General features: G+C 44.6%; 1 protein-coding gene across 12 annotated transcripts in view; it reads left to right on the top strand.

Moving 5' to 3' along the window:
* The window catches only part of KIAA1217 (KIAA1217 ortholog), a 1682267-nt gene that overhangs the window by 1046809 nt on the left and 610510 nt on the right, over positions 1–24948 (top strand). For all 12 annotated transcript variants that reach the window (XM_069648169.1, XM_069648165.1, XM_069648167.1 and 9 more), the window contains one exon: positions 23620–23815. In XM_069648169.1, the coding sequence (XP_069504270.1) occupies positions 23620–23815 (196 nt within the window). The remainder of the gene's footprint in view (positions 1–23619; positions 23816–24948) is intronic.

The raw sequence follows: 24948 nt of genomic DNA, 5'->3' as shown, positions 1-24948 counted from the left end.
ATACGGGAGGGGCGGCAATCAGCGAAGTCCACCAATCGTGCAAAGCCGGGATTTACGCCATGGCAACACCCTTAGCAACCACCTCGCATGTAAGGGGCTGGCAAGGACTGTATTTAAGGCTAGAACATCCTTCCTGCACCAGCCAAAAGTGGCGTTCATTAACGGTCCCCTGGAGGTGCCGTTAAACAACACAGCACACTGTTTCCCATTTTAAACATGGCATTACTCAGACTTCAGCACCACTTTTCTAGTTAAATGAACGTTTATGGAAACTTTCTTAAACTCGAAAAGTGGCAGTCTTTTGGGAAATGCTCCCAATGCAAATCGAGCATATCTTTCCCCACCAAGTGTGATTTTAGCAGCTTTTGCTGCTGGAAAGCACATTTTCCCTCCAATATTTGCAACCATCTCCGAATGGTGGTGCTGGAAACTGGAGGGGAGCATGTCGGCTTTCCATACTTTGATTAGCACAAGCTCTGAATCAGGCCCCAAGTTTTTACTTTTAGTGAAAACCTTCACAGGCCGTATTGTGTTTGTTTTGGTCTAGTGTGGCGTATATTTTCTGTTGAAGTACATGAGTAAGGGTTGTGATGGACTACAACTTAAAATCGCTCAGTAAAATGAGGTGTTTGTATGTCCAATATGAGCATTCCTCGTGACCCGTCTGGATGCCCGCACACAGGGTACCCGCATCAGAAACATTGTGTGTAGCTGCATAAAAAATGGAGACCGTGGTGTGTATGTGAGCCTCTGCCTGTGCTGAGGCTCCGCCTCCTACGTCTGCATACACCCACCCACACCCCCCCCGCTCGTCACCTTTTCATCCCACTTAAGAGTGGACATTTTTCTGTAGCTCCTCTGCGTTTTTCGGTGTTCTGTAGCAGTTTAACTTCTTGGCTTCTTCAGACTTTTTGCGTGTTTTTTCAATGTATTTTCTTGTGGTGCACCAACTTCTACATCCATCAACTTCTGGTTTTTCTGGGTTCAAGCAATGCGGTTCCTGCCAGGTCCGCTTTCTGGCTGGTGACACGCACGGTTAGTGCCTTCAGGGCCTCGGCCTCCAGCACCCACAGCCTGATTGCCCACAGTGTGTGACTCTCTTTCGGTTAATTCACTTCAAGGCAGGCTTCACATCCGCTGATGTCTTCTAAACCACTGCACCATTTTAGCTATAAGACTTTGCGACCCAGAAAAAGGGAATTGAACGTGAGCGCATGCATTTCCCTGCCATCCCTTTCTCACACTCCTTGTGCGGATGATCATTTGTTTCCTGATCCCAGGATTCCTCTGTTTCTGAGGAAATACGGGGCTGGTCGCACCTAACCAAAAAGGCACCTAACTCCAGTACCCATAACAAGGTGCATTTTTGGTTTTAAACCTACTGGCTCCAGGGCTGAAGTGCTGGCATGGCCTAAACCCAGCAAAGTGGCACAACAGGGGGCAGGCCCCATCCCCATGCTGAGGATTCTTTGGGTTACTCTCAATAAAATTGTGGAACCAAGAGGGGTGTCCATCGAAGAACAGAACATCGATGTGAGGTGCATCCGGGCCAAATCCCAGCTTTGCTGATGGCCCTGCGAGTCCTTCCACGGGGCACATACCTGAGGTTTGTGCAGATGCTTGAACTGGGAAGGCCTCCATGTGTGGGGCTAGGCCTCAGTGGGCACAGGGTGCACCCATCTCGCTGTCCTAGGACCTAGGTGCCAAGTAAGCCTAACAGTGATAAATCAGTTGTTTGGCCATTTAAGGATTATTCCTCCTCGCTTCCGAGTTACCCTCTCAACCTACCTCTCCTGTGCCTGCTAACTAACATTCCTGGGCCTCCACTCTAGCACTTCACCCATCATGGTCACATCCCGGGCATAGCTGGCCATACCGCCTACCTGCACTTAGAAATGTCCAATTTTCATTGTCCTTGATCTATGTATGTCCACTTATGTATTGTCCCCGGTGACTGTTCCATTTACTCTCCTCCACAACCTGGTCAGACTATCCCTCAAACTCAACCCATTGCTCACTGCTTCCCATCAAATCTAATTTTGCATCTATTGTACAGTCTTTTTGTGCTCAAGAGTATTGTTCCTCCTGTTTATAAATAAATAAATCAAGTCTGGTGAGCAACACAAGAGCAAACAACTTTCCTTGCTGTAGGGCTCTTGAATGAGGCTTTTGTGTCTTCTCCTGTCCATTTGGGTCTGACCTCTTCGAGGACCTTGCAGTCCTAGACCCTATTTTTCAAGGGGATTATGATCTCACCCGTTCATGGGATGATCCTAATGATTCCCTCAGGACAGGACCGTGCTGGTCTTTTTTGTAAGTTAATGGGTCGCTACAGTGTTGGTTTATGGCGGTCCCCTCAGGAAACACTGTTCACCCTGAGATGTAGGGGCCGTGCAAACCAGTTTCTTCCATTGTGTCCTCCACGTTTCAGTGGGATTTCTCTTGGTGGCCCTTGGGTTCGTCGGTGCACAGTGATGCAGGCCACACTGGCAGTTTCACTGGCCCCTACGTCTATACCAGCCTGGCATGCCTCGGGTACCACATACCTTCTCGGAGGCTCCGTTCTCATGAGTGTTGCAGAGCTTCATGTTCTCAGATCCCATAAAGGACATGTTCCAAGGCATTATGCGATGGGTGCAGATACAGTCCCTGGCTCCAATGCTGTTTCCTGCACCAGCTCTGGCTAAAAACACGTGTCTCTCCCGTATGGCCGAAGCCTAAGACTGCGATTTCCTCTCCTGCATAGAAGGAGCCAGGCTTGTCTGGCTTTCCTGTTTCAAAGATTCAAGTGCTTTGGGTGGGTGACTGCATCCCTGTTTTTCTGGATACGGTAACCAATGTTTTGTATTTGGGGATATTCAGGGAGAGGATATTGCCAAGGACAGAGTGTTTCACTCCATCCTCAGAGATATCTCAGTGTATGTGCTTAATATACCCTACACGTTTTAGGGAGAAACAGATCTGTTTGTGTTCATTCTTTCAATCAAGGTTCTATAGCCTGAGGTCAAATTCGTAGATATTTGGAGAAAAACTCACTCCACACCTGGCACGAACAAACACTTGAATACTAAGTTCTGGGCAATGCCAAATGAGGCTTTGTTTGTGGTTCATTGGATGCTGTTAGGCAGTGTACATTTTTGGACAACTTTTGGCAAGGAATCTACACAAATTCTGACCTGCAACATCCCTGGGTGAACATTACGCAATCTCGGCTAGATGCAATAAAGCAATGCAGGGCAAGGTGGAGAACTATGGTGGCATTCTCCAATTTGTACTTCAGAGATACATTTCTGGAAGAATTGTGCACCCCAACAAGTTGTGGTTGCTTTGTTGGGTGCTTCTCTCAACCATACAACAACGTTCAACTGAAAGCGAGAGTGTAGTCCCTGTTGGGGTCTTCTGCCATTTGGATGCACTCGGCCAGGGCCTCAGTGTCATTAATGTCATTATACGTGATTCATTTGAGAGTAATAATCATCAGAGGATTAGGCTGCCACAGCAGCATGAGGTTCCTGTCTCAGTATTGACTACTCCACAACCAGGTTTTTCACGCTCTGTTTCAAACGTGAGGTTTCTTGGTTTGAGGCAGCCAAGAATGTGAAAATGTCCCAGCTTTGCGAATTTGGTTAGAGCGCAAATTCTTCAGCAGGGCTTTTTGGATGTTGTAGAAACACCTCTTCCACTGAGGCATTCCTCCACTTCCTCTTGGCTTGCAGGTTCTGGACAGGATCAGCAGGGGGAGTGCCATAGTTCTGATCACGCCTCATTTCCATAGCTGCTTTTCTGAGGCTATGCGCAGTCCAGACAATTCTGCTTCCAAAGATGAGGTTTCAGCAACAAGGTCAGGTTCTCTCCCCGCCCCTGAATCCATGACCTTGGCCGCTGCTTTCCTGAGGGGTTAACCTTTTCCTATCACAGTATTTCAAGGAACAACATCCGCGAAGATAGCTAAAGTTGAACGCACCCTCAGTATAAAAGTAAGAGGTTACGGTTTTGTAGATGGTTGCTGTAAAACAATCTTCTGTTCGCTGGACCATGGTCTTTCCTTTGTATCCCACCTGGCTAAGTCTGAGATTCAGGTGGATTACTTTAAGTTCTAACTGAAAGCTGAAAAGCGTTTTGTTCCTGAACCCAGTTATTGAGTACCATTTTGGAGGTCTTCCATATGCATTCCTCTGTTTGAAGGAATCACCACTTTCTGGATTTGAACATGGTGCTCTCTGTTTTGGCTCATTTGTCATTTGAAAGGATAGTCACAAGTGACTTTAATCACATGACCTGGAAGACTGTATTTTTGATTGCTTTCATTTCAGTGTAACAGGTGAGTGAGCTGCGGACCCTCTCGGTTGAGGGGTTTTTATATGGTTTTCCATTGGAACTGTGGTTCGGTGGATACGTCCATCTTTACTCCCAGAGGTTTAGTCCTTTTGAATTCAGGATGTTGTCGTTCACACCTTTTTCCACATCCATCCTTGACAGCTTGAAGCATCCTCCTCCATGCTTGTTCAGGGGTGGCTGAGGTTTTATCTTTCATGTAGCAAATACCCCCGAGCATCAGATAGGCTTATTGTGATCAATGGTGGTCCCACAAATAGCACAGAACCTCCATTGCTCTATGGGCCAGATCATTGGCTTCTTGAGTGAGACTGTGTCAATGAATGGTCTCCCACTTCCATCAGGACTCTTTCCCATGATGCACACGCGAACACAGTCTCTGCTCGAGTGGAGGCTAGCTGCAAGGCGGGTACCTGGCCCACTCCTCCTGGGCCCGTCGTACTTAATGGTTTGTATGGCAGCCATTTCTGGCCAACTGCCCCAGGTGAACTGAAAAACCGGAAGACAGGAGAAATGGAGAGAGAGGTTAAAGCTGACATTCAGGAGAGGAGGTGGGAGTGTTAAACCCATTCATAGTAATTGTTCATCACGTTCCTGACTGGGCAAGAGCACATTTCAGTGATCCTGACATTTACATCCTTAAAATATGAAGGCCCATTTGAACACTTTAATTTTAAGGGGTTTCCTGAATTTCAGATGGTTTTCTCCCTGCCCCACCCCCTTCAAATTGCATTTTGAATACACATCGCCATGCATGTGATCTCAAACGCTGACAGCTAGTTTGGTCAGGCCCTGCTAAAAAAAGACCTTTGGCTGAGCAGTGACAGGAACTCTTTTGCAGACCATCAGCAAGGTGCGAATCATGCCAACGAGACAGCCAATCAGATAAGAGAAGGCGCACTACAGAAACAGAGTTTTCTCCAGCAGTTACTTTTGCAAAATCTGAACGGCAGCATTACACAGCCATGGGTGATTATTAGGATTCCTTGTTGTGATGTGGGGCACCCATGCCTGCTTTGCATAAGCGTGGAAAGGATGGGGGACATAGCCAGAGTGCTGCCATATATAATCCACCCATTATGCATTCATAATCATATCATGTCGGTCCGATAGCACAGAGAGTAGAGAGCTCGCTTTGACATCCGTGCAGAGACTGCCGACGCAGGTTCGAATCCCGGCAGGGTCAAACTCAGCCTTTCATCCTTCCGAGGACGATAAATGTGCACCACACACTGTGGGTAATAATAAGCAGCGCTCTGATGCTTGAGGGCTCGTAACGCTATATAAATGCTAAATTATTATTCTTATGATGTGCTTTGGAAACACCAGGTGTGTGTGACCTCCTATGAGCCAATACATACATGGTGAAGGTGACACACTTGTAACATTCGTAAATCAACGTGTATGACGATGGTAGTTGATAGCTGGAACAGCTTCCTAGCAGAAGTGGTTGAGACAAAACAATACTATTAATCTAACAGAGCCTTTAGCAGACAGAGAGAGGGGACTGCACGGATCAGGCAGGAGAAAAGCTGAAGGCCAGCAGCTCATCGGCAGACGGCAGTCCATATGCGTTAGGACCCAGAGTAAACTTCCTGCATGAATATGCTCAGTGCAGTACTAGAGCTTCCGATTATCGCAGCTACATGTTCAACTTCCTGTGATGCTCCAGCTTCTTATAACACCATTCTCTCCAGAACCCTAATGTATGTTTCCTCTGTTTCGCCAACACTCACACATGGGGAACATGAAGGCTTTGTGATCCAGAAGTTTTTTTTCTGTTTTATGTATGTTTGTATTGTTTAGCGCCCCCATCCCCAGGGGCTCTCGTCTTTTGCGCCATATAAATAAACTGAATAAATAAATAAACGTGTTGCTAAGTATAGGCTGCAGGGGCACAGGTCCATGACGGCCTTCCCTGACAGCAATAGCTTAGCATGCCCAGCCCTCAGCTTGTGCAGATTCCATTCAGCTTTGTCTCTGCCCTGGAGCAGTTCTGTGGATGGGGAGCCATCTTTGCAATGCCTGACAGCGTAGACTGTGTAAATGCTATTTATTGAGCAGGCCTGAACAATGAATGATATGCAAATGGGGCCAAGAAAAGCGCAAGCTGTTTTTTTAAAGGCAAAGCATTTTTTTTAAAAAATAGAAATGCTTCTGATTTAGGGTTTTATACTGTAAAGAAAGAGCGCCTGCCTCTTCAGTGAAAAGGGTAAAATTGGTGCTTCAGAAATTATCCAATCAAATTGCAGTAAACATGAATGTGCAGAAAATATACCCCTTACACCTGAAACCGCGAATAATGATTTTTGGGGACTACATTGACAACATAACTTTCAGATGGAATTGATGTGGTAATTTGAGTTATATTTGCTGATGCATGGCTGCTGCTTCTTAAGGATTCCTCCCCTGTTCCCCCTTGCACACTCCCACCACCACTTTCAAGCAAGCACTGGGAAAGTCAACACTTTGGGCTTTGTGGATAGGCATGGGATCCGAATTCACCAGCCCTATCTAACGCCTCCAAGAGCTAAAAGTGCTGGCTTTGCCAGTCCTTGTTTTAGCAAGAAGTCAGTGCAAGAAACGGATGCAAGGACACACATATTGCTTATGATTCAAGTGGCTAAAGACACAGGTGGTAAAGACATTTCCATTAAACCAGAAGCGTGTTTAGCAGGTTTGTATCTGTGATAAAGCCATTACATTTTATGTCTGCTAAAGAAACACAGAGGCAGCTCAAAGGCACCCAGGTGGAGTGTGTTTTGGGTGGGGAGGGGCCGATAGTGGATGGAAATGGCAGCAGGAGCAAGCATGGCCATGGGCAGTCAAGGGGTGGGTAGAAAATCAAACAATACCCGCAGGCTGCATATCACCCTCACATCCCATCTCTCTCCTTGCTTCACTTTCCATGACAATAGTTTGAGTTTAGGGACCGCACTTACAGCAGCACCTAACAACTAAAACGAAAAACACATTCTGGAGAGTTAACCCGTCAAGGCATCAGTCTCGCAAACTCATTTTCCATGGGTCTGATGCTAAATGATGCTCCCTTATTTAAAAGTCTTACAATGTCAGATAACCCGTCCTAAGCCCAGTGCTTCAGATACGATTTTGAAGTGGGAGTATTTTACTCCCTATTTTTTAAAGTTGGGAGTGAAATTATTTTTTAGGGAGTAAAAATGTAAGTCCAATTCCCAATGGGAGTATTTTATGAGCAAGTAAAAATGCTTTAACTGGAAAACGGGAATGTTTTCTAAGAATAGTTCCTTTACACAACTCTTATTCCTACACATTAGAAGATACCTGTTCACTTCTTACACCCAGGCAGTAATAATAGTAGTTTCTTCCTGTGTTTCTACGTGCACTGCTGGTCCAAACATATCATGAACGCAGGGGCATAAGGTCCTAAGTTTCTATTTCTACATTTTAATTGGGAGTATTTTTACTCACTATTTGAATTTTATGGGAGTATTTGACTATTTTAGGGAGTAAAAGTTGCTGATAGACCCCTTATCTATAGGACTGCCTATACCAAACCACGTACACATTTGTTTTGCAGAGACACATTTTGCATGTTTGTCTTCAGTCCACAAAAGCAAAGCAAAGGCTGGTGAATTCGGCAAAGGCTGGTGAATTCGGATCCCATGCCTATCCACAAAGCTTAGGTTCAGCATCATTAATAAATACCAACTCTTATGCCCTTCCCCTCCTCCTGAATTTATTCTGGAACATGTTCGAGATGTATTTATCTAAGACAAAATAGCACATACATAGGGTCAGCGAATTAGGCCGGGAAGGATTGGGTACACCCAGTTCCATTGGTCAGTTTTGATGAGCTTGAAAGAATGAGTTATAGCATTTCAGTGTTTAGTTCAGTGGCAAATGTTCATCAAAGGTAATTTCAGTTTTCTTCTGAAAACAGCATTTCCTTACCAGCACAAGAATACATACATAAAGAAAATGATAACATGATCAGGCTATCAGTACTATAGCCGCACAGCTTCTCCACAGTAGCTGCCACCCAGTAGAACTCCCTCCCACCTGAACTAAGAGCAGAAATTGACTACTGTCCATTCCTCAAGGCACTCAAAACCTGTCTCTTTGTGTAAGGATGGCCACACACCCACACCACCATGATCTGTCAAGCCTAAGCCCTAGACCTCCTCCCGACCCTATCTTGCTAAGCCGCAAAGGCCCTCATCCCTTAACCTGTCATGCCCCCTCCCCTAATGTTTTGTCCTTTGCTGCCAAGATGAATTTAACAGGTCTGAAACAGCGCCCTGATGCCCTCATGCTTGGGCGCTTTACAAATGCAAATAAATAAACACAATAAAATTGTGTATTTGGATTTTCTAGGACATGAATTGTCAAACTAAAGTATGGCTAAATTCATGGATGTTTTCCACTGATCCTCAGGAGGGGCCCTACCCCTTTATATTTAGCAGTGGTATTGGATTCTAACAGTTTGCCTTTTCATTCAGGATCTTAAAATCTGATAGGCCTGAATGAAATTAACCATTTATTTTGGGATTTTTGGGCTTTCCAGGCCACCATCGAATCAATTTTGGACATTGAGCCATGTTTGCTTTCCTCAGGCGACTACCACTTGATTTCGTGTTCTCACCCCAATGACAATCCTGATGACCCTTCTTTTGTGCCATCTGAAGTTCAAAAGGGCCCTCCTTCGAGAGTACAGAGATAGAGTAATTGTCCCCAGACATTGCCACTGATTGTATCAAGTTCAAAATCACAATGAGTGATGCAATGACTCTATAGGACACTCAATGTTCTAACCTGGTCTACTGAGTCTGGTTTGTGGAAGGCTTAAGGCCAGACGCACCAGGGAACTGTAACCTGAGCGTAACCTACTTTGGGCACATGTAACGGCTATATAGACGGCATTTTCATCCTACGGACAGGCTCTGAAACAGGCTTAAAACATTTTGGTGAATGGCTCAATGAGCTACATACACACATTACATTTACGATACAACATAGTCAAATGGCAGTGAAAATTTTAGACAAACAAGTGAAAATGATTGGAAATAACTTTAGAACCAGTGGACACATTAAACCAATGGACAAAAACAATCTCCTGCACGCACAGAGTTTCCACACCATGGGATTGATTGAGAATTTGCCATTTAGTCAATTTGTACAAATCAAAAGAATAACCTCTGACCCTCAAGACTTAGAGCAGGCTAATGAAAACCTAGTGAACACATTTTCAAAAGGAGGATACAAACAATACACCATTGAGAAATCTATTTAGAGAGTCACAACACTGCACAGAGAAACATTAGTAAAGAATGAGGCTAATAATGTTCAACTGAATGTGGTGTATGTAATTACATTTTCAACAGCCATGTATGTGATGTTATGAATGTAATAATATTCTTCAAGGTTATAAAATACAACGATTTTCATTAGAGATTTTGCAACATGTGATATTACAAAAATTGTATATGGCCTTAAATGTACCTGCAGATTATATTATGTAGGTCTTATGACAAGTAAGGCTAAGATCAGATGGTCTGAGCATAAACGAAATGTAAGATCAGGCAACACAAAATCTGCAGTGGTGGCACATTTTGCTGAAAAGTGACACAGCATATCACAAATGCACGAGGCAGCAATTTGACAAAATTGATGGCACAGAGAGAAATGTTTTGGAATCCCCAGTATTGTGACCAAAAGGTTTAAATATAGAGTGGGATTTGGAATATTTGTTATGATGTGATGAATATGAGATCAGAAACCACTGTAGATTAGTGTAGGCAACATTGTTACTATGACTATGTTAAAATAATTGGTGTTGTCTCTTCACAATGCATATGGCGTATGTAAAGGTTCAGAGTACGATGTGCCTTATAGTATTGGTTGATTTAGAACTGGTAAGCAAATAGATATATCAGGAGGATAGAACTGGGGCTTCTGTGACATTTATTTTTCATAATTTTTCTGATGTAGAGTATTTTGTACTAATCTACTTGTGACTAAACAGGGGATTAATTGACACTAACAAGATCAAAATAGTTAATGGCTTACTCTTTAATAGTTTGCCATGGTACAGCATTTACCATGCATTTAATTAATAAGAGGATCTTCTTACTCACAAAAGCCTTAGCCATATAAACATGGCGACTCTTTGGTTATATACGGAACTCAATGCAGCACACTCTAGTAGTTCACTAAGGGTTGAACAGTACTAGTCACCCTAATATGGTGTCTGCGTTAGTATACACAGAACCTAGAGTAGCTCTCTAATTGTTCACCAAGAGTTTTAGCCCATATACGGGCAAAGTGGGTTTAACCGCGGTTTTGGTGGAATTTCATTCTGTTTCAGTCTTGGAAGTGAGAAGAGTTTTGAGAAATGAGTTAATACTTCTTCTGGAGGTATGTAAGTTAGATATTACATTATTTTCTCTTATTGTAATGTGTGTTATTATTTAAGAGCATAGAGAGGTTCCCAATTATCAATATGTGTTTTACAGACAGTAAACCTGGACAGTGTAATTGTGCAAGCAGAGAGTGGATTGATCTATTCTTCATTACTGAATTTCCATTATGGGAAATTCAGTACGATTTTGTAGACATAACTTGTGGAAGATATTAAGTAATTTGTACTTGTAATATCTTGCTCACAGTGTGTTTAGTAGATAGAATCAGCAAGTTAGATGTTATTTCCACTGACGAGGGATGTTACATTTTGCCCGAAATGCGTTGGATTTTAAGAACATCTTGAAATATTATCACAGGACAGCTAACTCGAATGAACATGTTATAGTGATCCCATTTCCATGAGAGTTGTGATATAATTTGTTGATATAGAGTTATGTTGACAAACCATTATTTGTTTTTACTGCAATGCCATTTTGGACTGTAATTATTATCTTGATTGATTTTTTATACACGAAATATTAAGTGTTTTTATGTGGAACAATAGATAAGTATTTGTTTCATTAACATTTTTTTTTATTTCATTAAGTTTATACACGAATCGTAAGGGTATTTTTTATAACCTGTCGGATTTGAATGTACATTGGGAGCTTCCAGTGTGAGTGCGGTATTGATGGCACAGTTATTCTGTGCAACTTTGTTACATAGATTCGATCTGTCATTAGCTAAAAAACGATAATACCAGCCCCGGCAATCTACACGTTTATGTATACATCTTTGTTGAATCAAGTGAGCAAACCTAACCCATTCCTTTGATTCACCGTGTTCTCTCCCCCATCCAGTCAGCAGTGACATTCAAGAGGCCAAGCAAATAGCAAATGTTGCACACCACAAATACCTCCTAACATATCACCATAGTGTTAGTACTAGGGGTAGATTAAGTGAGGTGTTTGGCCTTGCTCTCATGGCAGTGCCTTGCCTTCTGAAGCTGATATGTCGATAATCTTGGTAATTTTGCCACCAGCCGCACTGGATAAGATTTTATTGCCTTTGCTCCTCGGTTTTCTTTGCTGACCTTAATAAGCAAGTGCTCCTTTTCACTCGTGTTGCCAAATCATTTCTTACAACCGGTGTGTGTGGTGCTGCCTAACTTATGTCCCCGATTGTGTATGTGCGTGTTGCCCTGCACTATGTTGGGACATTTTTATGGCAAAACTGTGTTTGTCCGGATTTGCTGCTGGTGTGGTCGGGTCCTTTCATAGCCAGCAGGATGGTACGAGTTATAATTGTCTCACAGCTTCTCATGTGGGTTTTCCTGCAGCATGCAATGTTTTTGCATAATTGTGGTTTTGTGTTGCATTTTGTGTGGGTGCCTTCCGTACTGTTCTTTGTCCTTTGCAGACCGATACATTGTCAGGCCTACCATCTGTTTCATAATGTGACAGGAGTTGCTTGTAGTGCAGGTTTGCTAGTTTAGCGTCTTCTGTTGTTTAGTAAATGTCTTTTTTTGGTTCAGACCCACTGTTTCTTTTTGGCATGAGTGTGTCTCCAAACTGGAAAGAAGCACCTTTTTAAGAGTGTGATTTTTCAATGTAATTAAGCATTTGTCAGGGACAGATAGCGGTAACATTACTTCGGATATAAAGTCTAGCCAAGCGATCACGCTGGTGCAGTTATATAAGTCTTGAGTAGCTGTTGCCTGAGCAGACATTAGGTTTGGTGCAGTAAATAGCAAGAGCCTTAATGTCTGGAATAAAACTTATTGTCATGCTTAATTATTCCCAAGTATGTAATAACTTGTAGTCCATTAGGCGGGAGAGTGGCTTCGGTCCCTGTTATCACAAGTATAAGAGTACGGTGCACGACAGCGAAGCGGGGAGAGTGCCAGTCTCCAGTCTCTCAGCCACCCAGGAGACTATGTATGCCAGGAGGACTGCCAATGGATGGAGCCCCGTTACTTATGCCCAGAGAGGAGGGGAGGGTGAAAACAGAAGCAAGATGCATTGATGCCGTTGACTCGGAATGGCAAGGAGCCATGGGTTATGGAGAGTAGGAGAGATTGCAGATTTTGGAGGGGTAATGACAGGAAATAGGAAACTGTCTGACAGAAGATTAAAGGGAATGGAGGAGAAAGAAAATGCATGATTGCAGAAAAGAGAGAAGAAAGTGTATAGCGGGCAAGAGACCGGAAGTGAAAGTGACGAAAACTGTGATGCGAGAGGGGAAAGCATTCAAGGGAAAGCAAAATATGTCATGGGAGAAAGGAAGTAATGCCAGGCACGGATATCCAACCTCACCCAGCAAGTAGGAGCTACTTCTAGGCAATGAGGAACTAGGGTGTCCAAAATCTAACTTCCGCATTAAGCTTTCTGCTCCTAATATAGGACCCATTCAGCTTTACATTTCTTCTAGATATGGCCTAAGGCTCCTTAACACGGATTCCCAAACACAAAAAGGTGATATTACGTAGGTATGTGGGGCACAGGTGGCATGAGGAGTCGAAAGCAGCTCCTTGTAGCTGCTGGTGTCCCTCAAACAAGGCTCTCCTACCCTAGAAGCGGGCGCTAGCCATCTCCTGGCAGTACCACTCCCTGAATTGACAGCAATAGAATAGAAGGGAATACTATGTATGGTGAGAGAAAAGATGGAGGCATAGAAGTAACAGAACATGCATCAAGGAGAAAGGCAGCGATAGAAGGGGGTGAACATGATGAGAGGGGGAGAGCCATGAAGAGAAAGAACTCCCTGTTTCTTTTCAATCCGTGGGCTTTGCTATTCCAGTCTGGCATGGGCAGCCCAGGTTTCCTACCTGTCAGGTTACACAGGAGATGGGTTGTGGGGTTAATGTCCTCCTGAGCTACTATGCCTGCCTGTTTCCTTGGCATCATCTCAATGCAAATGTACTCTATGGTGTGTCTCGCTCTCTCCTCTGTCTGCTGAAGTGACTCGACCCGCCCCATTGTAGGGGTCCCTCCATGGTATGCCCAATCATGCTAGGATCCCCCCTTTATAAAGGATATGTATATTTACCATACAATTTACATGAAACTAGGAAATGGGCCAAACACATTCTCCCTTAGGAGGAGTATTACATAAATGCTTTGTTAATTGAACCTTTTCTTTGGCCAGTAGTTATTAGCACTACACGTGCCTACTTCACTTTACTCCTCCACCTCTCCAGTTACACGTTACTTTTGATCTCTGAGCAACAGCATATATATTTCCAACATATGTCCAACTTTTCACGGGGGAAACGTTCCCTCCCATCGGGAAAAAACAACCATACACAGAACTTGGGGAGTGGGTAAGGGGGTCTGCTACGAGCATCGAGGGAACTATCTGCCTTCCGATCACTGATTGGCCTCCGGTCCACATGCACCTTGACCTCGCCTCCCCTTTCTTATTCTACTTTCCATGTTCTGTTCTACCCCAGATTGCCTGATTCTCTGTAATGGAGCGGGGGGCTGTATACCATAGTTTGTCAGTCCAGTCAGTGAGTCACCTGCCCCCCCTGACTGCCATTGTGCCCCCAGAGGCTCTTCCAAAACTTATAATCTCTCCCTCACTCACACGGGTGACTCTCCAAATGGGGTAGATTTCCACTTTTCATAATTATGTCTGAAAGAATAGAGGGGCAACCCCTCCCACCTTATCTGGCAGTGGGGTAGAGCACTCCTAGAAGAGGACGCCCCCAGTCAAAGGTTGTGCATCGTCCCTTACCTGGAAGTCACAGGATCTGTCAGGCAACTCCTCTATCCAATCAGCTTCTGCTAAACCCTAGGATAGCCCCTTCCTACCTCGTTTCTCCTAAAAACACCACTCATTTCTATATGCCTCCCCTGGTCGGGCGACCACACCCATCATATGGAAGTGATATGTTTGCTCTTCCATCTGCCCCTGTTAAGGGGCCTCTGCACTCTCCAGGCTGTTAGCAAGTTAATGATGCCATCGTTCCTATTCACACAGGGAACACCATTCGCTGTTCCTCTGGGCCTGCAAGCAGGCCTGGCCCTCCTTTTGAGCCACATACCCCTGCAGCGGATTGCATGTTTTAAAACATATCCTGATTGCACATAAGCAATACTACTTGACCTTCCATGGGGTAGTTACACATACATGCATTTAGGCTTACTGTCTGTAATAGAGAGCTAGAGTTCTGCTAAGCTACAGCTGAAGAGACCACTTTAGTGAAAGGGGCTGGCCAGCATGCATTGCACTGCTGTGATGGCAGTTCCTATAGCTTAACTTCCTGTCGTGTTGCTGCACATTCCCTATGCTGGATAGGCAGGTATATGTGTGCCTAGTGGGGTGCACCTTTTGCAAACAAATCGGATAAAATTAACCCACAAAGTAAAGTCCGCACTTCTAACCACCTCAGCAGATCACACACGGGGAAGTGGGACGAGATCTAGTGAGGGTGGTTGGCTGATTGGTGCTTATTTTGGCGAACTTCATCCAATTAGAAGGAAATCGCCGGCTCTGGGTTTCTGGATTCACCCTAACAAGAAGAAGATCACACACATCTTGGCCACACCTGGCAATGGCTCCATTCATTTAAATAAATGGGAATACCATGAACATTGTGACACATTTACTATTATTTTAAATAAAGAAAAGGCTAATGGCAAACATGGAAACATTACATTACCATTCAGAATGTTTCCATAATGGAAAAAAATGGAAGCCACATCAGTATTCAATAATAAACCAAGCACATCCGGTGAATAGGGAAAAGGGTGCATATTAGGATCCCACCTCTGTCTGGAAATGTTGCCCACCTGTGGGCAAACTTAGCTCTGGCGGAAGGCCACTGATTGTGTGAAAATCCTCCCTGGGGCTATGTGAATTTTGTGCAAACAAAGGACCGGAAACATTCAGCAAAATGATTGGCTTAAATTTCCACTGAGCCAGGGGGGATTTCACATGCAACAGGTGGGCTTCTGATTCTCGTATTGGTTGGGTTCCACCCAATCAGAGAAGGGCAGGGTTTTGGCTCCAAATTTAGAAGGTTGTCTGCCAATTCCACCATCCATCCGCCTCCGCACCGCGATGGGTGGCATTTCTGCCCATTACTAGACATAACATAACATGTATTATTCCTATGCAATATTATTCTCTTGGTCATCATCCTCACTATCTATTGTCTACCCTTAACTGCACCCTTAGCGACAGCATATGAAGAGCCCTTGGTGCCCCCCTCTTTGCCTGACACGGGCAGTACATATTCTTAGTCAGCGATATTCCTGATCCTGAGGCCACTTAGGCACTTCCATTATCACCACAGTAACTCCTATGCTGTTGAACCCTCCCCTTGTCCTATTGGCTCTTCTCTCATATTTCTGTACACTCCTGTGAGTTTGACTACCATCCACATTTGTGTAATGTGATGCCCGGTAGAACAACACAGTGCTGGTTTGGAGCCTGGTCCGAGCTTCATCTCTGGGTTGCTAATTTTAACGTTCTGGTACCCTACATTCTGTAGGAGGCCGTACACCCTTCTGGTAAAAACCCGGCACAAGCCATAACTTGGAAACCTATCTTAAAAGGAGAGCATTCCTACAAAGTTTCCAGAAATTCAAGGAATACAACATGTTATTACCGAAACTTTGCAGCAGAGCAAGTTCTTTCAACGCTAGTGCAAAATAGTGCCTCGGGGCAAAAAACATGTGTGCATCAGGTCAGCGCTATCAATGAAATGCAATCAGGCCCTGTGCTAATTGCACTTGTACCAATGCACATTGTTTATTACATGGCCCAGTGATGCAAAAGCAAGCTCCCCCGAATATTGATACGCTGTGGCGCTGCTGCCAGGGGGTTGTTTAGCTTTCTAGAGAACGTGTAATGAAGCAAATCCCTGTTTATTCACTTTGCAGAAATAATGGGCTGGATGAAATTCAGGAGTCTTCTGCGCTGGGTAGGATAAGAATGAAAGCTGCCAGCAGTCTCGAAAAATGCCAGTTCTTTGCAAGAACGTTTAAAGCAGGATAAAAATGTATGTCTGATATTGTACTATCAACATGTCATGCAAGTGACATCCAGATGGTCTTGCGTTATTTGTATTAAATTCGTAAATTTCGATTTGGGGGCCACTGAACAATCTGCCTATTTCATTTCATAGACTGTTTCTTTAATACATGGGGCCTCATTACGACTTTGGAGGTAGCCATGGCGCTATTGGCGCCATGGCTGCCTCCAAAACCGTGTCCGGGTCCCCTGAATGGGGAAATACCAGGCTATTCCGAGTATGGAGGGCCCCCATTCAAGGAACCCGGACCCGGACCTTCCCCATTCCCATTTGAGCCCCTATAAGGCTCAATCGGAATGGGGACGGGGGGGGGAGATAACAACGGGCCCATTACAAGTGGGCCCGTTGTTAGCACCCTGGTTTCCTCGCGGAACCCACTATGGACGTTTAGATAAACCAGACGTCCACATCGGGTCCCGCGAGGGAACCTCGTAATAGTGCGGAATGCGCCGTTAAACGCATTCCACACAACTCGTAATGAGGCCTATGGAATTATTCACACAGCCAACCGCCACATTAATGTGTCCCATGGCAGTGCCTGGCTCAATATTTAACATGCATCTCTCCTTTATAAAAAACATTTTACATTTCTGGCTCTTTTAAAAGGGAGGAGGTGGGGTCAGCTAGTTGTGGTGGAATTCATTTTCACAGAACACACGATTAGACTAGGCAATGATAAAAAAAAATATCCCAGCCTTAGGCCCTCATTCCGAGTTGGGCGGTAAGGGTTAACGGTCACTGGTAAGGAGACCGGTGCCATTAAACCCTTACCGCCCAATTCCGAGGTCCCTTAGCGGGAGCCGTAAAGGACGTGTGGTCTGACCACATGTTCTTTGCAGGTCCCGCTAAGGGACCAGGGCGCTAATAACGGGCCCGTAATTTACGGGCCCATAATTAGCACCTTCCCCATTCCCATTGAGCCCTATAGGGGCTCAAATGGGAATGGGGAATGGTTGGTTGAATGGGGACTTGGCGGATCCGCACAGGTCGGAATGTCCCGGTAAGTCTCCATTCACCCAGACCGGAAACGGACCTGGGTTTGGAAGCAGCCATGGTGCAAATAGCGCCATGGCTACCTCCAAACTCGGAATAAGGCACTTAGGCCCTGATTCATGGAATTATTTGCATGTAAAACAGGGATTTGCATGCCATTCTTCCTGCAAATCCCCATTCGTCAAACAGAGATTTGCAGACAGAATCGCACGCGAATCCCTGTTTTACACACAAATAATTCCCTGAGTCAGGGCTTATGTGTACAGTACACCAAGAAAGTTATTGAGGGTTGAAAATGACTTGGAACAAAACCTTTCACCTAAAATCTGACAGTAGGCTAGTCCATTTGAGCCAAGTCACACATTCCAAAATGCCACCTAGTAGCCATCGCTGGAAGTTCACCTCCAGTTAAGAGCCACGTCAACAAGGCATTGTGGGTATGCAAATTGGCTCACATGCAAGCCTTTTTCTCCCGGAAATTGTCTTTGTTTTAGAGGACAGTGCTACTTTATACATCGCTTAATAAACCACAGACAGACATTTTCCAAGTTTGTCAAGACAACTGCATACCTGGGTTCACCCTTGTTAGGGATCAGTGCAGTATGGTACTGGCAGCCTTGTGGTTGGAGCATTGAGGCATGTATACAATACACCAAGAAAGTCATGGCTAGGTGTGGAAGCGTGTTAGTAACAGTATAATGTTGTTTAGTAAGAGGCGTAATGGGATGTGTGTTTGCAAATTGATCATGATTTGCGGAATCATTTGTTCAAAGATGATTTTGCCCACCCACCCATGAAGGTGTTTGCCAACAGCAGTGGGAGCAGAGGGGGTGGAGTCAGTGATAGGCAAGTAACTCCAATTGATCCTTGTCTTTGTTGAGTTTTTAAGTTATATACATAGAGGACACATTATACTGAGTAAACATTGAGTTATCCAGAAGATCAGAAGCTTCAAGCTCATCACTCCTCTTGGAGCTGCATTAACCTCAACACTGCCAGACAACCTCACTGCCTCACACCCCCTTGTGCCACTTTTCCAATTGCAATCACTTATCCTCCTTTTGCACCATAAACTGCTACACTATCCCGCTAAACCTGAGGGAAATTACCTCCCTGTTCATCTGTACAGAAAACCCTCAAGAGCCACATTTGTTCTATATTAAAGATTGGAAAAGGCGACTCAACTAACCTCGCTCTACAGCACCAACACCAGCAGCACCGCAGACCCTGATGTGAAGAAACTGTATAGGACTAAGGCGCGTCGTTCTGGATTGTACCTGATGCCCTTCCTTATTCCCAGCTCCCCCGCAGCCACGGTTTATGTCGCCACCTTTATTTAAGTTCTCTCCGTGAAGCCTCTGTCCAGCATTTCTGTGGAAGTGTTCAAGAACCCAACGGACACAAATATCATCCTGTTAGTGGTCTAAACGGTGAATGGCAGGTGTCAGATACCTGCAAGGCCCGCTCATACTTGTGTAGACCAGTATTTGATGGCAGTTTATGGTCCCTGGTCCATCCCATGTACTCATCTAATTTCTGTCCCTGTCACCCCCGATACTCCAGACACGTATTCCTCCCCTTTTTGCGCTGTTATTGACATTGTGTAACCACCACAAAACCCTCTGAATAAAAAATTCGAAGTAGTGTGAGTTATTGAAAGTCTACGTGGTGTTATAATTGGAAATTTACGTTTTACAGGTTATATCTATCCTTTGTTGTGCTAACAGTGACAGCAGTCTCAATGTTGCCATGTTCCATGCAATATCAAAATGCAGTTCATTAACGTTAAGCGACGGATGCTGAAAATGCTGACGCAAGGAACTGCACAGTTTATTTTTTCATGCCAACGCGTTTTACACCGGGGAGGTTATTTTTTTTTTTAACATTCTTTATTAGAATTTTATAATAAAAGTCAAAAGTGATGCTATATAACAATCAATGAATAAAACAAATAGCATGTAAATAATTTGAACACATATTTATACAGTATTTACAAAGTAGCCCTCTGGAGTGAAACATGTTGGCATTTAAAAAACAAACTGTGTTGGATTATTTAGAGGCAGCCGTGTAGTTCCTTGTTTCCATGGTTTTACATTCACTGTGTCCCGTGATACAGAGTGCATGGGACGTGAACCCGCAGCAGGAGACGCTTCCCCATCTTTCTAGCTGCGGCACAGGTCTTTCATTCTGGCCTGGGGTTTGAGTTGGTGGTAAGCAGTTGGATTTGGGGCAGGCTCGTCCATGATCACAAGGACTTGTGGAAGGGGGAGACTAGGGTCTAAAACCAAGTGGTGCCTCCCTCAAAATCTAGTATGCTAGCTAAAGCTCCCCAGACCAGCCACCGCAGCATCAGTATCTCCCACATTACCGTAGTAATGTCTCACAATGGCCCGATGGGTGACATGAACATTGAGGCTAGGGCTAGACTCCCCATTGCCCTAGGAAAGGATTGTGTCTCACGGTATGAGAGGTCTGCACATTGGAAGTGGTGTTCCCGACTACTCTACCAGCTTCATGTTACTTTGTGTGCCTATTGCTTTCTTTGCTCTCTCCTGCTACTCACCCCCTCATACTCTACACTCCCAAGCTCTGCTCAACCTAACTGTCCCCATTTACTCTGTGCTACTTGCCAGAGTCACTCCTTCACGTACCTGTCTTCATATCACTAGAAGTACCTGCTCAAAAAACAGACGGCATTCCCACAGTGACTGCCTTCAAGATTGCCCTCAAAAACCACCTTCTCTCCAAGGAGCGAACCCCAGAGTCTTAGACTGCTTTCACCCTCCCATAATGTATTACTTTATTTTACATTTATAGCAGCATCTAGGCGCTAGTTACTGTAAGTGCAAAGGCACAGTCCACAAAGTGCAAAACATGCATAGGGGTTACAACATCGGTGTGGTAGCATACTGCGGTAAAGCCTTGCCTCACGGTACAGGAGGCTACTTCAGGCATGCACATAAGCATAGATGACAAAATAAGTGTATGTACACAATCTGGCAAAGCCTCGCCTCATGGTACGGGGCTACTTCAGGCATCCGCATAAGCATAGATGACAAAATAAGTGTATGTGCACAATCTGGCAAAGTCTCGCCTCATGGTACAGGGGCTACTTCAGGCATCCACATAAGCATAGAAGACAAAATAAGTGTATGTGCACAATCTGGCAAAGCCTCGCCTCATGGTACGGGGGCTACTTCAGGCATCCACATAAGCATAGAAGACAAAATAAGTGTATGTGCACAGTCTGGCAAAGCCTCGCCTCATGGTACGGGGGCTACTGCAGGCATCCACATAAGCATAGAAGACAAAATAAGTGTATGTGCACAGTCTGGCAAAGCCTCGCCTCATGGTACGGGGGCTACTTCAGGCATCCACATAAGCATAGAAGAAAAAATAAGTGTATGTGCTCAATCTGGCAAAGCCTCGCCTCATGGTACGGGGGCTACTTCAGGCATCCACATAAGCATAGAAGACAAAATAAGTGTGTGTGCACAATCTGGCAAAGCCTCACCTCATGTTGCAGGGGGCTACTTCAGGTGTGCACATAAGCATATAAGACAAAATAAGTGTGTGTGCACAATCTGGCAAAGCCTTGCCTCATGTTGCAGGGGGCTACTTCAGGCATCCACATAAGCATATAAGACAAAATAAGTGTGTGTGCACAATCTGGCAAAGCCTCGCCTCATGGTACGGGGGCTACTTCAGGTGTGCACATAAGCATAGAAGAAAAAATAAGTGTATGTGCTCAATCTGGCAAAGCCTCGCCTCATGGTACGGGGGCTACTTCAGGCATCCACATAAGCATAGAAGACAAAATAAGTGTGTGTGCACAATCTGGCAAAGCCTCACCTCATGTTGCAGGGGGCTACTTCAGGTGTGCACATAAGCATATAAGACAAAATAAGTGTGTGTGCACAATCTGGCAAAGCCTTGCCTCATGTTGCAGGGGGCTACTTCAGGCATCCACATAAGCATAGAAGACAAAATAAGTGTGTGTGCACAATCTGGCAAAGCCTTGCCGCATGGTACAGGGGCTACTTCAGGCGTGCATATAAGCATAGAAGACAAAATAAATGTGTGTGCACAATCTGGCAAAGCGTTGCCCAATGGTACAGGAGACATAGTAGTTCCAATGCAGTTAAAGGTTAACAAGTAACATTGTACAGAGACAGTAATAAAGGTGGGTGATTCAAGCATTGTAGAGAACAAATCACTTGGATAGTGTCTACAGGTAGCAGGATAATCACCAACCGCTGTCACCCATGGATTGCATACATTTCTGTATACATCTGTAAATGCTGTCACTACTGAAGATGTATACATCTGTTTTATGCTTTCCTATTTACCCTCCCCTGCTCCTTCCTCAACCCATGCTGTATCTTTCATTAACTATCTTAGAAGGACTATGTAAAGCACCCAGCAAGGGGGCTCCTCTAGGCATCAACAAGCCCTTTGCACAGTGTTCTTGGTGAAACGCTTTACATTTCCAATAAATAAATAGATAAAACAAATATAGCCAACCCCCATTCTTTTTGGATACGTATTACAGGAACTTTGTATCGGCACATTGCCGGGTATACGCTAGTGCAAGAAGGATATGCGGTATCGATGCGTTCTTGCTCTGGTGCAGTTATGCACTGCAATACACTGGTGGTGTGTTTTGAAGATGTGTGCATATTGAAAAGTGTAATTTTCTAATGGCAGTGTTGGAACATCACTGTTCGCTGGCTTGGTGTCGCTACTGAACCCGTTGGACGCTTCCCGTCCCACACCCTATAAGTATGTAATGTCAGTCCCTTTATGCGAAGAGCACTCCGATGGCTGCCCGACACGAGTGTGTAATTAAGTACAATTAAGGCATCAGAAGCAATGCCAGGGTTAGCTAATGAATGTTCCATTGAATGCGAAAGCAGCAGTGGAAAGGTGACATCTCTCGCAAGCCAAGGCATTTTTATTCCATGACTTCTCAAGGTCATTGAGTATTATTCCACAAATTAAAACAGAGCCACGAGACCGTCTTCTGCCCTCCTCTTCAACTGAATGTGTGAACTATTCGGTTGAAATACCAGCAGAAATTCAATGCGAAAAGGCAGAATGCTGTGAAATTGACAAATGCATGTCACCTCTTCAACCACAGAGGCATCCGCCCATTTCCTTGCAGCCATTTCCGTGGCCGCTGCCTGCAGGGCATTGATCATATCATTCTGCCATTTTTAGGGAAGTAGCAGGGTCATGCTGTAGGGAAATGGAGACGTTAGCGTTGGGGGACGTGGAGGTAGTGGAATAAGGGAGGCTCTGGGGAGGTTGCCCTCCCCCATAAAAATGCAATAGAAAATGTGGTGAAATGTCCTATGCTAAGAAATGTCACAGATCCAGTCCCAGCTTGTGTAATTATGCACAGATCCAGTCCCAGCTTGTGTAATTATGCACAGATCCAGTCGCAGCTTGTGTAATTATGCACAGATCCAGTCGCAGCTTGTGTAATTATGCACAGATCCAGTCGCAGCTTGTGTAATTATGCACAGATCCAGTCGCAGCTTGTGTAATTATGCACAGATCCAGTCGCAGCTTGTGTAATTATGCCTGCTGTCTCAGCAGCGGTGGACATTATCACACTCCCTATTTTTTAATTGTATGTCTGGTCAATTTTTTTCAGCTCATAATGGTCTTCAAATCTCAACAGCCCACACGGTGACAATTGCTTATCAAATAAGTACTCTAAACACACACACACACACACACTATCTCCCTCCCTCTCTCTCTCTCTCTCTTTCTCTCTCGCTCTCTCTCTCTCTAGGGGTGTGATCTTTGAAAATGCTCCACCGTGAGATAGTAAACTAGACCCCTTCTTCTTCATTTAACAGACAAGAAGTCCGAAGCCCTCCCAGAGTCCTCAGCCCAGCCTGGCAGATCAAGGAGAGCACCTCTCTGAGGTGTCTGTGGATTCCTTGGACGCCATGTCGGAAGGGGATTCACCGACGCCATTTTTACGAGGCAGTCGTACGCGGGCGAGCTTACCGGTGGTGAGGTCGACCAATCAGACGAAGGAAAGATCACTAGGTAAGGCATCCTTTACTGTCATATTTCGCTCTACTCTCTGGTCAGTTGATGACACGCTGACCTGCCAACAATTAAAGCGTGTCAGTTTTTGATAAGGACCATTCCCTGGGTAGACCGCGATCTGATACCTAAAAATGCTCCCAGGGCACCAGAAGGGGGCATTTCTTGGGTATCCCGGGGGTATCACTGAGACTAATGAATGTGATGCTAGTACATGTTTTCAGAGTACAGTGGCAATAACCATGTCCATTTAGAACATATATACAAAATAATGTACCCAAAGATGCACGTTACACGCATATAAAGTGAAATGATTTGCCATCTAAAAGGTGAAGCCTTGTGATTTTTACAGTCACACTGCGAGATACATTTAAATAGTTCTTCTTGGAGGTAAATCGTAAGGGTTTGTATATGTCTGAGCAGCGCACAGGTGAGAATAGTTTGTTGTTTTCACCTTTCATCTGTTGGGGCGCCATGTTGAATTTGAGGACTTTTGCATTGCGGGAGGACAGGACTTGGGTATTGCCCACCAGGTGACAGAGGGGTGTGGCACATGTAAATGAATATCCATCACCGTCAATGATACGTCATTATTTCCTCCTTTTTGTGGTTTCTGAAATTGCGAAAGGTTAACAGTTTGTGTGTGTGTGTGGGTTAGCTGCTTAGAAACTATTTGTTGTCTGTGTAAAATGTAATGGAAAGATTCTCACATGTTCGAGGCTTGACACACCAGGGCTTGTCGTCCTCGACGTGTTTGTTTGCAGTATTTTCCTGTTTTGTGTTAATAACTTTAAGGATAGTTATAACTTGTAATGGTGCAAACTTTATTGATAGCCTTTATTCATGACATGAAGCTTATTGAGGCATTTGAAGCTGCACTTAACCTTGCTAGTCAAAACATGTTGGCTTTGCCAAAGCTTGGTTTATAATCCGATTAAGTTACACTTGCAATGGGTTGGCTGGTTTTAGCTTTAGTTTGGTGCTACATCCTTCTTAGGGTGCAGGTATTGTGCGCTTATTTATTTATTTCCCATGGGCCTCAGGGCGCGCACAAAAAATCCACAAGACAAACAAGAGGTGCAAATATCATTAGAAGTGGCGCGAGGAGACACAGACCGAGAGGAGAACTCAGA

Source organism: Ambystoma mexicanum, chromosome 2q (assembly GCF_040938575.1).
Source record: "Ambystoma mexicanum isolate Mex_15411 chromosome 2q, UKY_AmexF1_1, whole genome shotgun sequence".
Classification (NCBI taxonomy): Eukaryota; Metazoa; Chordata; class Amphibia; order Caudata; family Ambystomatidae; genus Ambystoma; species Ambystoma mexicanum.
The sequence above is the reverse complement of the archived record's forward strand: the minus strand, read 5'-3'. Positions and strand labels throughout refer to the sequence as shown.